Raw genomic sequence first — 16819 nt, forward strand, 5'->3', positions numbered from 1 at the left:
GTGATTTCAGTCCTGATGTACATTATATGTTCGCGTTAAGCTTAATATTTGAGTGATTCATGTAAAATGCAGATAATAGATGTGTCTGGTTTAATGCCTTTTTTCCCGGTGTTCTAAAAAAATGCTGTTTGCCTTATTTATAAAACAAACTCATTGCCTTACGTGTTTGAGATTCGGTTTAGTCCACTCAGAAAGAAAAACTGTGTGTTGATGTTGAGGGGGAAGGGTGTGGAAAGCCATTAATTTTCCTTACTGTCCACTAGATGTCAGCAGAGAACATGCAATATCTGCCTCCTGCTTCTAGCATCCATTTCAGTATTAGAAATATTATATAATGTGGTGATTCTGAAACGATATCAAGATCATGATGGGTGGGAGGTTTCCAAATGCAGGTGGTGGGTGAAGAGTTGTGTGTCCGATTGCTGTCAAACTGTTTACTTCATCTAACATAGAGCACAGTGGCAAAGCTTGAATAGGCGAGATTACCTGATTTTCTTCTCCCTAACCCCTCAACACTTCCTCTAAAGTGACATCATGTCTCTGAGGCTGGGGAAACTAATATCAAAAGGTGCATATCCGCATAGTTAGGCGAAAAATAGCAGATTTCAGTTGTTCAAGGAACTTTGTACACAAAGCATATAGTACGTTCAGTAGAAATGGTTTTTGCTGATTTCTGGTGGCAGTGGTGTTTCACCTTCTCCTTCAGGCACGTTTTGGAATATATTGTAAATTTCGAATGACCGAGCTTTCGACCTAAGGCCTTGTAGACGTGATGTATTCTTTGCTTGTGACAATGGTCAGCATGATAGTGCTTAGTTCTTTGACTTGCAATGGTGGCTTAATGGAACATGTCCAGATACTAAAAAATAATTGTCAGTGTCGGTCCCTGTGGAACCAGTAGAAGTTGTTTGACTTGCCCAGCCATTCTGATTTGACAACAAGGAAAGTCAGCCAGTTCAAAATTGCCATGCACTGATCCTAGGTGTTTTTTACGATAGGCTCTGACTCTATTTCTCCTCTTGTTTTCCAGATCACAGGCGTTATTCTTCTTGCTGTTGGAGTCTGGGGGAAGCTCACTTTAGGCACATATATCTCTCTCATCGCTGAAAACTCTACCAATGCCCCCTATGTGCTTATTGGGACTGGTACCACAATTATTGTCTTTGGCTTGTTTGGCTGTTTTGCCACTTGTCGTGGCAGCCCATGGATGCTGAAACTGGTAAGTAAATCAAAAGAACTGTCATGTGGCATATGTGGAAATTGCTTATTCAATGTACTTTTATTAAGCTTAAACAGATGTTAACTGTAACAGAGGCAAACAGAAAGGTTGTAATGACCTGAATGTTCACTAAGTGTCTCTCATGCTTAAAAAATTCTCTTCACTGAAACCAGTCAATGAATCACACTGACTTCTGTGCAGTATATAGGACTCTGTGATGGCAATAGTGCTACCAGTGAACCAGATGTATCATAACAGACTTATTAACATCAAAAATGGCACAGCTCTGTAGCTAATTTGAAACAGATTTTTCCTGGGGTGCTTCTTAATAATACAACATGGAATGTAGGGAATACCTCGATGGTAGCGTTTAGTCTAATGCACACTAACTTTTCATTTCTGGCATCCTGTATTCACCTCTATAAAAATAGGTAGACACCAGAAAAGTAAACTCCCAGCAGTATGTCCGTCCACATTTCAAAAGCAGCACAGGGATTTCCTCACTCCGATAAGCTTTCCAATGCATCTCAAAATGTAAGGAAACTGTAGGTGGAGGGAAAAATTGCACAGGCGAGTTAAACATTAAGCTTATATAAGAGCATTCAGGGACAAAATATAATATGTGGCAATTTGAGGGGCGGGGAATAGTAATGGTCAGGTTAATATGTGGTGAAAGTGAATTGGGGCAGGGGGAATAACAGGATGGTGTCTTCTACTACAGTATTTTTCCCTAAAGGTACGTCCTCTGACTGTCAGAGCTAACTGTGGCATTCGCCGTTCTGAACATGAAGCTTTATTTTGAACACCTGTATAAAAGTTTTTAAACCATCTTTCTCCCCTCAAAAGAAAACAGGCAAATATTTGAGTTCTGCATTGTTTGTAGGACCTAGCAAAGTCCTAGCTGCTTTGCCCTCCATTAAAAATAGTTCTCCCTTCTTCCTCCTCCCACCCCAAGCATTGAACAACTTTTCAAACTTTTCTGCATGACAATTGGGATGAGATTTTCGGAAGATTAAAATGCAATTTCCTGTTAGAACAGCCTGATTAGCATTGTTTGTCTTCTCAGTTATTTATTCATGTGTAGAAAAAAATCAGACCTAAACTGAAACCTCTCTTCTGCTCCCTCACTTTGGTAAAGTTTGGTTCTAAATCCAGACTTCAGCCCTGATTCACTTTGTACATATGATTATTGCCAATGAAGTCAATGGGACTACTCATGCACTTATGTACCTTACTGAATCAGGCCATAGGCCCCAATCCTGCAGTGAAATGTATGCAAGTGAACCCTGGTACCTTTGCAGAGTCCTGTTGACTTCACTGGAGTTCCACACAAATACAAAGAGTCTGCCTGCATTCATCTCCTTGCAAGATCAGGGCCTTAACAACATGGGAACCACCTCTCTGCAGTGTGAATGTATGTTTCAATAAAATATATAAAATATGCGACTGTCAAGAAATGTCATTTTATGCACATCAAACAACCTAATAATGGGGAGAGTGTCCTGCAGTTATTAGTAGTTACACCACATGAAAGGTGTCCTATATTTCGCCCTCTAAATACATTCTTTTTTTCCTGTCTTTAGAGGAAATCTGGAGGCAGAAGCTTAAACTCGGAATTGTTTGCATAAAGAACTAAAAGGTTCAGACACAACTCTGCCCCACACTCTGACTTGCATTTTGTCTTGTTTCTTTGCTTTCAGTATGCCATGTTCTTGTCCCTGGTGTTTCTGGCGGAGCTAGTGGCTGGCATTTCAGGATTTGTATTTCGCCATGAGGTGAGTGGAAATGAATTTAGGTTATAAATGGCAGTGCCTCTCTGAGCAGGATTTGCTGAAGCCTCTCAGAACATGTACAATAATATATAGGTTGTTGACTTCAGCAATTCCATATGCATCATGAGTGATGTAGCTATTTTTCGGCAGTAATGCGTGCAGCCCTCTAAACACTGATATGATTCCAAATGAAGGGATTTAGCCAAAGCTTTGAGTCTTAGCTGTCTGATATTTACTCTGGAGCTATCTTTCTTTATATGTCCATCATGTAAGATCTTCTTTACCCTGTTACATATGCTGAGGACTGCAAAATAGGTTAAATACTTTTCTTAGACACAGCTACTTCACTCAGGGAGGCATTTGGTTGTGTAATACAGAGAGGATTTCCGAGACTGCAAAGCCAAACCAAACTAGTTTCCTTGATGTTGTGTGAATCGTATTTATTTTTTTTTCAGTGTGCCACTGTCCTGAGAGTAGAGTGAGGCTAGAAATAGCTAGAGATAGGAAACTGGGTTAGAAAGATGCCTTGTGAGAACAATACAGTTTGAATTTGTAGTAGCAGTGTTACTTTGTCCATTTTATCTGGAACCCTTTGTTTTAAGCCCAGGATTTTATACGTCTTTTAAACTGAACCAGGACAGTAACTTTGTAGTATCTCTTCCTCACTTCTTACTCCTAGGGGAATTCTGAGCCAAAAAAATAAAAATTCTGCACCAAAAAAAAATAATATTCTGTGCACAATATTTTAAAATTCTGCAAAATTCTGCATATTTTATTGTCAAAATAACACACTATAATCACACCAGTTTCATGTCAGCAAATATGTCCGTAACAATGCAGACAACAAAAAAGATCCAGGAAATTTTTTTTGACAAATAGATTCCTTACTAGGCATATTAATACAGAACTTTGAGTAATAATTCATTTAAACTACAGTACACAAACATATTTCCTGCACCCCTCAGAAGCAGTGCAAAGGCTTGGGGGAGTCAGGGATAATGGTGGAGCTGAGGGAGAGGGAAATAATTGTTGGGAAGGAGCCTGGGAGTGAACCTGGAGGGTTGTTGGGTCTGGCACCCCACCCAACCCCGCCCCCGCACTCCTGGGATCCTGGCTGCCAGCCCCACGCCCTCAGGTCTGCGTGGGGCGGCAGCAGAGCCCCTGGCACAGAGCTGGCAGCGAGCGGAGTCCCTGGCACGGGGCCAGCAGCCGGGATCCCGGGGGCGGGGCAGTAGCTGGGATCCCGGGCGCACAGGGCGGCAGTGAAGCCTAACGGTTAAACGTTTAATCGGTACAATTTTAATAGTTTAAACATTTACTTTTTTTAAACATTATTTGAATCCCTAGACTCAATGTTATCACCCCACTAGCTCCTGTGCCCTGGCACCAGTCTGTCCCCCCACACTAGCCCTTCTGAACCCCAATCTGTGTGACCCCCCCTCCATATCCCATGCCCCCTCACCTGGCCCTGTGGGCAGGGCGCTGTGAGGAAAGCAGCCTCTGTCCCCTTTCTCTCCATGGCTGGCTGCTCCAGCCCATGAGCCAGCCACCTTCTCTTCTGGTGCTACATCAGCACCTGGTGCGTGAAAGGTATAATTACAACTTCCCTTCGACACATTGTCAGGATCAATTATTCTGGGGGGGGGAAATCTGTGGGGGACATTAATTCTGCGCTTGCGCAGTGGCGCAGAATTCCCCCAGGAGTAACTTCTGTCCCTCTGACTCTTTTCCCTTTGTCATATGTGGTCCTCTAGTACCCTGTTCTGCTGAGAGAGTGTCCTTTTTGGCTGTGATATTTCCCTCTGTATGTTTCTTGTGTCTACCTTCACCAGCTGTAGATGGTTACCGATTTGATTTTGAAATACCTGTTCTTTTTTTTGCTGGGAATTACCGTTCTACCTGTGGATGGGCAATCTTTTGTCAAGATCACAATAATGCAACCTCCTGAATCTGCCACCAGGCTCTGCTTTCCTCCCAGTTCACGTGTCCTCTGTGACATTCCTGAGCTTCTCTAGCCTGGGGAGCAGTAGTTCCTTATCCAGAGAGCTCCAGTGCTGCTACCAAGCAATGGGATTGGCATTGCCTTTTAATGCCCCCTACTTCTGCACAAAGCTCACCTCCCTCATATTGCGGGCACACAAAAGGCAAATTGAAGGGGGAATTCCTCTTCTCTCTAGCTATTTTTATCTAATAGAGAACTGGCAGGTTATACTTCACCTTCCCTCCTGTACATTGACACAAATAGCTCCTTTAGGTTTTCATACCATGGGCCCTTACTCCTCAGGGTATCCCCTTGCAAACCTAAACATGTAATGAATGTGGGGAAATAAACCAGAAAATTGAAAGCTAGTTAATACTCTGTACACTCCCTATTTCCACTTCCATTTTTGCTTTTGCTTTTCACATCACACTTCCAGCTGTTTGACACGTTCCTCTGTTTAGCAGATGAACTCATTTTCACAGTGTGATCTTGTCATGGCTGCATAGCTGGCTGCACCCCTGTCCTCTCACTGGTTCTATGAATGCATCCCTGCAGGTGTCAGGCCTCGTGCCTTTACCTATCCCAGATGGAATTCTGCAATTCTCCCTCTCTTAGCCTCTGACCTGGGCTACAGTACCTGTGTATCAACCATGCTTACTAAGCAGATCAACTATGTTCAACACCTGCAGTTCTTCCCTTTAGGGAGTTGGTGATCAGTGGTGTACAGCGATCAGCCTTCTTAAAGCAAAGTATTGCTTATTTTAGCAGCAGGAACAAGGCTTTTGGAGGAAAAGGATTTTAAAATAACAAGGAGTAGACACATATACATCTTACCTAAAGTCTCCCCATCCTCTGATGATAACCTAAGTAAGCCTAGCTTCTTCCAGCAGCTCCTTGCATTTTCCTCCTCTTCTCTTTGAACAACTCTCCTCCCCCTCTCCCCCCATGCTGCTTAAAAGAGTGTGTCCCTTTAAAAATCTGCTATAGTTCTTTTGTTCTTCTGTGTTCCAAGCTTTGATCCTTCCTGGTCCAACCCAGTTTTGTGGGCAGGGGCGTCATTTCAGATTTGGGGGGAGGAGGGGGCAATTTTAACCATGATTCCAGGGGCTACTTAGGCACCTGAAAACTCTAGGGTTTTTTGCAGACAGTAACTTAGAAATTAACTGACAGGAACACTAATTTCTATATAAAAAAGAAAATTAAATAAATATTAGACCCAATTAGCACTAATACTAACATGTTCTGACATCTTGTGTTAATTCACTTAAGGGACACTAGTTAGGTTTAAACTTTTAAAGTATATTCTTACTCTTGACTACAACAATGGAAACAATTGTAGAAAAATCTAGATTACTCTATATCATTTAGGCTACTTACTTTTTGCTATTCACTAAGCATGGAATAGATCATTTAACTTTTGGAAACATTCTACTAGGGCAAGTCCCATGAGTTTATACAGCACCTACATGGGGCTCTTGGGGTGTTACCATACTACAAATAATAGACTAGAAACTGACTTTAAACAGGAGTGAAACTGACACTTTTAAGTCACTTTCACATTATTGCTAACCCCAAATGTTTAAATATCATGAGTCAGGCTCACCAAATATGAGATTGGCAAAAATCATGATAATCGCGAGATTATGTAAAAATAATAGATTTGGTGTGTTTTTTTTAATTTGCCTTCCACTTTTTGAGCCTTTAGGGTGCACTGGGGTCACATTTTGAAGCTTTCGCCATAGCCACGAGGGCTAGAAACATACTTTTTCTTTGAGAATGAAGGCTGAAATCATCACTTGACTCAAGGAGCTGGGGCTTTAAGGAAAACAATAATTATCATGAGACTCATGACAAAATCATGAGACAGCAACACTGCTTTCACTTCTGTTCAAAGACTAGTTACTTTCCAGAAGGCTCTTAAGAACAACACTATAGTGATTTGAGTTGCAGTTCTCACAGAAGAATGTTTAAAACCAAACACCAGGAAAATTTCACATTTTAAAGCTGAGAAAAAAATTGAGGCTTCTGAGGTATATCAGGACACTGCAAGCAGGAAAGAAAAGTAAACAGGCACAGGAGCTCTGGGCAACTCTTTCTCTTGAAAAAAAGTTGGAGGGTCAAGTCTTCCAGTCCTTAATCAGGTAAAACTTCTATTGCTGTCAGCATCTCCACTCATATATAATAACACGTGCTCAATAATTATACATTTCATACATAAATATCTGAGCTATCTTATCCAGGGCTACACATTTTATACGCATTGGCTCAGGGACTATACTTTCTGGCATATTCTGAACAGTGCTGAGCACACAGATGGTGTCAGTGAATAAGAACATAAGAACGGTCATACTGGGTCAGACCAATCATCCATCTAGCCCAGTATTCTGTCTTCCAACAGTGGCCAGTGCCAGGTGCCCCAGACGGAATGAACAGAACAAGTAATAATCGAGTGACCCATCTCCTGTCACCCATTCCCAGCTTCTGGCAAACAGAGGCTAGAGACTGAATAATACAATATCATGGATAATACAAATCATGACAATAATCATCGACTTTATGGATGCAATTACTGTTCTTTGTTCTGGAATTGACCTGAATACAGCTGAAACCCTAAGAGTTTGATGTATAATCATATCTGATATTTATATGACACTTTCTCATTTCTTCCTTTTCTCAAACTCAGAACAAAAAATGACAAAACAAAATGGTTTTCAGTTAAAACATAAAACTGCACAGCAGCCGTTGCTCTACGGCCCAGCATGTGGCAGAACCTGCCACCCTTCGGGGGTTAAGTGATCTCCTCTCATCTGACTCTCATTCTCTCTCTTCATCCTTCCTGACCTCTGTGCTGCTTTTCATGCTGTCAACATGACATCCTTCCCAATCGCCTGGGACTCTTTGCTGGAGTCTCAGAGAACTGGCCGCCTTGGTTTTGCTCCCAGCTATCAGCATGCAGCAAAGAGAGTGGCTGGTCCAGTGAATAGGTTGTCAACCCTCAGAGACCTGGGTTCTACTCCTCCCTGTATGACTTCAGGCCCCTGCCTTAGGACAGAGTTTCAAAGGGTTTAGGCACCCAAAGATGCAGCGAGGCAGCTAGTGGGGTTTACAAAGAACCTAAACTTCTGGGTGATTTTGAAAATCCCACTAGGTGCCTAAATACCTTTAAAAATCTTGCCTTTAGTCTGTGTGTCTCAGTGCCCCATCTATACAATGGGGATAACAGCACTGCTCTACCTCACAGAGGGGTTGTGAGGAGAAATGGGTTAGACATTGTAAGGCACTCAGATACTATGGTGATGGGGTCACATAAGTACCACGAGTAGAGGGGGAACTTCTCTGTACCACTGCTATCCCTTCCCTTCTTTTCACCTCTCCCCTTCAGATCTCCCTTTTTTCTGATGTGACTTTGGCTCAGAGGGCTTGGCTGTATTACTTCTGAGTCCTAAGTTCCCTCTAAGTTGCGCAGCTGCACAGCTGACTATTAAGCCCCGATGCCTCTCTGCCAGCATGAACCTGCCACGGCGGGGAGAGGCGCCCCTCCCCACCGGCCCCAGAATGAACCTGCCCCGGACATGCGACAGCCGGGGGAGAGGCGCCCCTCTCTTGGACTGGCCTGGCCCAGGCCCGCTGGAGCTGCCGGAGAGATGAGCCCCTCTCCCGGCCTGGCCCAGGCCCGCTGGAGCTGCTGGAGAGATGAGCCCCTCTCTCAACCTGGCTCAGCCCCGCTGGAGCTGCCGCAGCCGGGGAGAGGTGCCTCTTCCCCAGCCCAAGCTACTGCAGTGAGAGAGGGCTGAGGGGAGTCCCTCATCCACAGCCCCACCCCAGAGTCCACACCCCCAGCCAGAGCCCTCATCCTCCCACACCCCAACCCTCAGCCCAGAGCCCCCTCCCAAACCCCGAACTCCTCATCCCCGGCCCCACCCCAGAGCCCGCACCCCTCAACCCTCTGCTCCAGCCCTGAGCCCCCTCCCACACTCCAAAGCCCTCGGCCCCACCCCCACCACATGAATTTTATTATGTGCACCAATATGAAGGTGATGTGTCACACATCACGTCCATATTGGTGCACATAACAAAATTCATTCCGCACATGGTCGTAAAAAATTAGAAGGAACGCTGTCTGAGTCCCCTGCGTTCTCTCTTCAACACCTTCCTTTTCCCCCGCCCCCTTCTCCCAGAGGAATCCCTGTTTTACAGGCTCATCTAAGGACTTCCAGATCCTTAATTTAATTACCAGCCCTTTCTTATCTTAAAATCACCCTGCCTCTGTTTGTAAACAAAATACTGACTCCTTGCCCCAGGGCATCAGCTGAGACCAGCACCTCCCCTCTGCTGAACTCACATTGCACACCCAGGCTGCAGGGCAGTTAACAGCTCTGCCTGGGGCTAGGATATTCACCTGGAGCAGAGCTGCTGTATGAAGCTCCCCTCTGCCCCTCTGAAATGGTGCCCCTGTTTGCAGGTTGGCTCAAAACAGATGAAATCATCAGAGCTAATAGCTTTGACATTGTCCCTTAACAACTCAAGTGTTTCATGAGAGGTGGCTGTCTTGAGCTGTGCTTTTCCTTCCTGCTTGTTTTTCAAGTCAGCCGTCTGACTGACCTAAACTAATATATTCATACAGTAAACATCCCAATAACCAGACTAACATATAGTATTCATAAATTGTCACAGGGCAGTTCCCAATCCATCCCAGCTGTTTTCAAACATATAGCATTTGGTGATCTACTTAAAGAGTCTATGGTTGCAGATTTCAGAGTCTATGGTTGCAAGTGGCAATCTTAAAATGCTATCAAAAGGACATGTGAATGTTAAAGGAGAGCTTTTTAGACTCTGAATATACACTCCAGAAAGAGTGGCAAAAGGAACACATACTCGCTCTGATTTGGCTATCCTGCTAAGGTTGGAAATGGGTAAATTTCTTGGAAAGACTCAGACTGAAAGTTTGTGTGTTAAAATGCCCATTCCATATGCTGGTCACTTATAAAATATCTCATTCTCTGGCTTTTTCCTCTTAGATCAAGGACACTTTCCTTAGGACATACACTGAAGCTATCCAGAATTACAACGGCAACGATGAGCGAAGCCTCGCAGTGGATGACGTACAACAGAGTGTAAGTTTAAAATAGCTATTTGTAAAAAGATGTAAACAGAAGCTATTCTTGTTTGATCACAAAACATGAATTGCCAATGGCTCAAATAGCTGTGTTAGTAAGTTATATTTTAGGGGCTAAACTGATTACATGGGGTTTCAGCCTGCATTCCTTCCACACCCACAGCTGCTACTGATTAGACCTTCAAGGTGTTGGTTCCAGGATTCAATACCTAGAATGGAGAGACAGGATTCTGAATACCTGGGGTGAAATGCTGGCTCCAAGTGGGTGAGAGTTTTGCCGGTGACCTCAATGGTGCCTGGATCGCATCTTTGGTATTTACTAGCTACAGAATAGCCAGTCTATCCAAGGGTGCTCTGTGCTTGTTTGGGACACTGTACTGTCAATATCCTGGACGAAAGAACCACCACCAGAAGACAGTATTTCACAAACTATATTGCCATGGCATCTAGCAGGCATCTTCTGACAACTGCTACTTTTTAAAACCAGTTGAGTTCACCCCTAATCTTGGGCTTGGTCAGTATTAGAAAACGTATAGCCTTGTGACATAATCAATTTAAAATCAATATAGTTATCCTGGGGCAAACCCTTAATATGGACTCATTTAAGCTGGTCTAAATCACACTTAAGATGATCTAGTTTAATGTGGAAACTTCATTTTACATTTATTTAGTTAAACCAATGCAAGTTTTATAATGCAGACAAGCCCTTGTGCTAGTCCAGGGATAGGCAACCTATGGCACGTGTGCCGAAGGCGGCACGCGAGCTGATTTTCAGTGGCACCCACACTGCCCGGGTCCTGGCCACCAGTCCGGGGGGCTCCACATTTTAAATTAATTTTAAATGAAGCTTCTTAAGCATTTTAAAAACCTTATTTACTTTACATACAACAATAGTTTAGTTATATATTACAAACTTATAGAAAGAGACCTTCTAAAAACATTAAAATGTATTACTGGCACGCAAAACCTTAAATTAGAGTGAATAAATGAAGACTCGGCACATCACTTCTGAAAGGTTGCCGACCCCTGTGCTAGTCTTTAGTTGTTTGGTGTTTAGTTAGGATCATAGAGTGTGAGCAGTTCTTATTCTAAAGAGGCTCTGCCACTAGCATTATAAAGCTTTACAAATATGAACATGATTAGTCAGGATTTGGTCATCTAGCTTCCTGTTTAGTTGATAACCTATAGCAGTTCTCTTTGCAAAGACAATGAAAGGCCTGGAAGATGAAACCTGTCAAGAAAGGTTAAGAGAACTGGGCATGTTCCATTGGGAGAAAAGATGGGTGAGGGACACACGTGACTGCCTACAGTTGCTCCACGAGATGTTTTCAAACAGGTTATTGTCCTTCCATAACAAAGACTGAATAAACAGTAGTGGAGGAAAGATGCAGCAGGTTTTAAAAATGGAAGTGGGGCTTTAATTATAAGAAGAATTTGACAGTGGAACAAGATTACCAAAAGGACGGTGCTTTTCCCCCTCACTTGAGATATTTGGGGCTAGACGAGACACCCCACTTACAATCTCTTGTCACACTGAGAATTTGCCATTTATTCCCCATCTTTGACAGGCTTTGCCAGGTTTTTAGTCTAGAATAGGACACACCTCCCACCCTTACAAAAGCATTTTGAAAGTGTAAACCCACCAGTTCTGCTTTTATTTGCTATTTTGTTAACTCTTTTAAAGAAGTCTTATGAGTTAGGCTACGTCTTCACTACAGGGGTGGGTCGATTTAAGATACGCAAATTCAGCTACGCGAATAGCGTAGCTGAATTCGACGTATTGCAGCCGACTTACCCTGCTGTAGGGACGGTGGCAAAATCGACCTCTGCGGCTTCCCGTTGACGGCGCTTACTCCCACCTTCGCTGGTGGAGTAAGAGCGTCGATTCGGGGATCGATTGTCGCGTCCCAACGGGACGCGATAAATCAATCCCCGAGAGGTCGATTTCTACCCACCGATTCAAGCGGGTAGTGTAGACCTAGCCTTAGAGAGGCTTGATTCATCCTCTTAAACCTGTACTGCTTTATCTCTATTTGTGGTCCCCCTATGTGCTTAATAACTCTCTCATTTTTCTCAGCTGTTTTTCCTGTTACCAAGGGAAGGCTTTTCAATTTAGATTTCCCAGGATCATGTTTAGCACCTTTTTGAAAAGATAGGTACACTGTTGGCCTTCTTCCCATCCTCCAGTATCGTAGTGCTTGCTGATGGTAACTTACCTATTTTGGGCGGTAGTTCAGTTACTCCATTCTTCAGTATAAGCAAAGAGCCCCAGCCGGCTCCCACTGAAGTAAGTGGGAATTAAGCTACTGACTTCTGTGTGAGCAGTATCAGTCCCAGGCTTATTTGGAAAATAAGTCTTAGTGAGTAGCCTTGGTCTGACCTCACTCTGAAAGGTAAGATCTGAAACTATTCCTATGCTTGTTTTAACACTGGCTTCTTTTATTATCTACTCTTTCTTTGTAGCTGAGATGCTGTGGCATTCAGAACTACACCAACTGGAGCACTAGCCCTTACTTCTTTGAACACGGTATTCCCCCAAGCTGCTGCATGAACGCCAGTGACTGCAATCCCCAGGATCTGCGCAATATGACCGTTGCTGCCACTAAAATAAACCAGAAGGTACAGGCCACTGTGTGCCAAAGGCAACTGAGATGCAACTATCCGATGAATTAGTTCGCACATTACTACATATGGTGTCATTGAAGTGCGGTTCCTGCCTAGCGATATGAAGAGTGTGGAAACTGGGGATGGAGAAGTGGATAAGATTGCCCACTGCTTGCCACCCAACACTTAAATTGACATTTCTGAAATAAGCAGACACAGAAACCCGACCAGTGAGATGTGAACTCACTTCTCATTCCCATCACATTTGGTCAGGTACAGCATCTTGCACAGAGGCAAAGCTGGCAAGACTGTTTAAATACACAGAAGTGAGGCAGCTGACCTCGGTACTTATGTCAATCAGCAGTTCTCATTCTCACTGACTCCCTCCCCGCCAACTTGTCTTCTGTCAGAAATTTCAGGCGTTGGATGCTAACAGCCCAAACAGAGAAAATAGGGATGATTGACGTGAAGCGTTGTGGGGTAGTGAGATATGTTTGCTGTGCCCCGTCTAATCTCATTGGATTCATACTGCTGCAGGCAGAACAGAGCTAACATTGACCCCTCCCCACCTTCAAAAAGACAATTGGGAGAGTAGTATCGAGAGAGAGTGAGTGAGATAGCAAAACAAATAAATTAATAACAGAATACAAATGCAGAAAATGTGAAGAAAAGAGGGGAAAAGGGGAAACAATGCAACATATAGAAAAGACACTCCTAATACTGTGTTGTGCAAGGAGACATTCATTGCTGGCACAGAACTTCTTTCCTGTTGACTTTTTGCATAAGATTTTCAAGAGAGGTAACAAATTGTTCATAAAGGGAATAATCCTGATGCCAAATTAAACCTTGATATAACACCATGACTTCGGTGGTTACAGGAGAGATTAATTCGCCCCAGCGCATTTAGTGATTTATTTCTCTTGTCATTTCTCGTCTATTTCCAGTGTAACTGTTAACACAAGAAATTATTGGTATATAACAGAAAAATGCAGAAACGGTTGGTTGTGTTCTATTTTAATCCTTTTCAGCTTGTACTTCAACTCAGCTGCCTGTCCGTCAGGGACTTGGAGATGGGGACTGAGGTCACATTTACGACTCTACCTTTGTAAAGCAGTCAAATAGAGTGTTTTTCCAGTCCATACCAAGAAGACAATAATACTGGATTAGCTTCCACTAACCTATCCTTCAGTCACAGTAGCCTACTGTGAGCCAATCAGTGCTAATGGATTTGGAACAGGGATGATGTCGGTCTATTGTGAAACTTGAAATAATTGTCATCAATGTAATGTTGCTGTGCTGGGTGAGTTTAAAGGATTTGCAAAGACATTAATTTACACTCGTTAATTAGTGCCAGATTCTGCCTTTTGTAGAGAGGGAGGAGGGGAAGGTGCAGTGGGGCTGAGCTGCACCAGGAGGAATTCTGACTGAGGCCAGGACTACACTACATGCTTACTTGGGTATAACTACGTCGCTCAGGGGTATGAAAACTCCACACCCCTGAGTGATGTAGTTATACCAATCTACTCCCCCCATCCCCCATGTAGACAGTGTTATGTCAGTGGGAGAGCGTCTCCTGCCGACATAGCTACCGCCTCTTGCAGAGGTGGGGTAACTAAGCTGACTGGAGAATGCTACAGTGGTGCAGCTGCGCCAGTGCAGCGTTTGTAGTGTAAACCTGTCCTGAGTTGGCCAGAATTCCTCCTGGGGAGCACACTTGGGAGCCAGGAGCTCTGCCACCGCCCAGCTCTTCCTCCATCTCCCAGGCTTCAGAGTGCACCCATCTCCTTGTTGTGTAGCTACTAGAAAATGGACAGAACTGTGGCCTTGGCCTCACTGGTCCACTTACAGGTACCCATGGAGTTCTAATGAGGAGTAGACCTGATGCTTCTGAGCCATACTGTCGCTGCGGGAGAAGGTGCAGGAAAGGTTATAGCTTTTACACGTATACTCCTACAAATACTTGGCTGGCTGGATAGATAGAGGCTCTTGGAACCCTCCCCCTCATCACAATCTGACCTTGAGTTAATTTGCCTTTTTGCTGTGGACAAAACTGAAATATTATTTCAAATGATAACTGGAAGGGAAATGCACAGTAGTTTAAAATCAATGCCTTCCAGCTGATCCCTGGCTGATCCCTCCCACGTTTAAACTGGGGTGCAGTTATCTTGTTCTAATGTTCTGATTGGTACTGCAGACTCACCAGCATTCACTCTCACTTCACAGAGAGCCAATCTTCGTTTTATCTTTAATTTGATTATTTTTTACCAGCCATTATCCATAGAGTCTCTGTTTCTGAAGTAGCTGACTTGATTATTTTGTCCACGGGTTGTCCAGGGATAGTTTGAAGGTCTTGCCCACATCTGAGAACTCTGTTTCAGTTGCCATTTAAATCCAAGACTTAAAGAACTCTCCGCTGGGGAGCTGTCCCAGATCTTTGAGTTGCTCAAAGAAACTTGAACAAGGTGGGCTATTTCTGAGAGGTGGGAGGGGAACAGGAACAAAAAGCAAAGCAAAAAGAGTTGTGGCTGGTCTGGTACTGTAGCTTACAGGGAAGGAACAGCCTTGATGGTCCCTGAACAGACTCTCATCCTGTTCTCAGCCAAGAAGGAGGTTTGTGATTAAGGATAAGATTTTTGTCATGGAAGTCAGAAATCCTATGACTTTCAGAGACCTCTGTGACATTTTCCATTGCAGCTTCAGTCCTGGGGCAGTGGGGCTGGAGAAGTCAGCTGGCGGGGGGCCTGGAGCTCCAAGCCACGGTGGGGCTTGGGTTCTCATCCCTCCTATCAGACCCGCCCCCCATTATTTTTAGTAAAGTCACAGACAGGTCGCAGGCTTCCATGAATTTTTGGTTATTGCACATGACCTGTCCGTGACATTTACTAAAAATAACAATGATAAAATCTTAACCTTATTTATGATACTTGCCTGTGTGTATTTTTTGCAGGATTGGGGACATACAGGTTCCTTTGTTGCAGAGGTCTGTCTCTCTCTCTCTAGCTCTCATTTATGGATTAAATACATTTGAAATGCAGTCTTTTCCTAGTCTCCAAAAACCAGTAATAGGAACAGGCTTCAAAAAAAAAAGGTAAAATAAGGTGCTAAAAGTTCACAAAGAGTACTAATGAATTACCAATGGAGGCTTATTCTAGTGGTCTGATCACACGACTGGAAGTCAGAAACTCCTGGACTGTGTTTCCCAACTCTGCTACTGATTAGCTAAGTGACTTTGGGAAGTCGTTTAGGGCTAGAGTCACAAAAGGACCTAGGCATGTAACTGTTGCTTTAGGTCCCTAGATTCCAGAATCATACTTGGTTGGAATTCACAAAGCCCCCATCCAGCTGTTTCAAAACTGTGTGCAGGTGCCTAAACTCTCTCTCAGGTGCCTGAATTTTTCCAGTTATTTTACTCCATCCAAACACCTACTTTACTCCTACACTCCACGTCTGGACACTTAAGTGGCAGAGTGATTCATGAAAGGAAGATACGTCTTCCTCCGCCTAATTCACCTGTGGGGCCCAATCCCTTAAGTGTGCTCAGAGCTCACTTGCCGGATTGGGCCCTGTATACTGACGTGCACATAACAGCCAGGGGAAGGGAGAGGACAACCTCCCTCACAACTGTTAGCCCAGAGGTTAGAGTATCTACCTGAGGTGGGGGAGACCCCCCAGTTCAAGTGCTACCTCCACGTCAGAGGGGAAGACGGCATTTGAACAGGGATCTGCCATTTGTCAGGTGAGTGCCCTCACCATTGGGATATAGGCTCCTTAGATGTTGGTCTCCCTCAATCTGCCCAGTCTCCTGTTCTATTATGAATAAGTCATTAAAAAATTAATCGGAGCAGGGGGACAGGACCCTGGGTTTCCCACCGCCCAGGTGAGTGCTCTGCCAGGCTACAGAATCATTCTCATGCTTGTGCTTTCTTGTGCTCTCTCTCTCTGTGACCCAAATGACTTCTTCATGATTTATTCACAGTGGAACAGCTGAGGGAGCCCCACTTCAGAATATTCTGTAGCCCAGTGGCCAGGACACTCACCTGAGAGGCGGCAGATCCCTGCTCCTCCTGAGGTGAAAGGGGGATTTGAACCAGGCGTCTCCCACATCTCAGGTGACTACCCTAACCACT

The 16819-nt window shown here is 44.0% G+C and overlaps 1 protein-coding gene across 1 annotated transcript in view; it reads left to right on the top strand.

Moving 5' to 3' along the window:
• The window catches only part of LOC113406279 (tetraspanin-7), a 107038-nt gene that overhangs the window by 69527 nt on the left and 20692 nt on the right, over window positions 1-16819 (top strand). The window contains exons 2-5 of the mRNA XM_026650078.1: window positions 1031-1219; window positions 2920-2994; window positions 9991-10086; window positions 12552-12707. Of these exons, the coding sequence (XP_026505863.1) occupies window positions 1031-1219; window positions 2920-2994; window positions 9991-10086; window positions 12552-12707 (516 nt within the window). The remainder of the gene's footprint in view (window positions 1-1030; window positions 1220-2919; window positions 2995-9990; window positions 10087-12551; window positions 12708-16819) is intronic.

The sequence above is a fragment of the Terrapene carolina genome, unplaced genomic scaffold (assembly GCF_002925995.2).
Source record: "Terrapene carolina triunguis isolate 2854851 unplaced genomic scaffold, T_m_triunguis-2.0 Scaffold24, whole genome shotgun sequence".
Classification (NCBI taxonomy): Eukaryota; Metazoa; Chordata; order Testudines; family Emydidae; genus Terrapene; species Terrapene triunguis.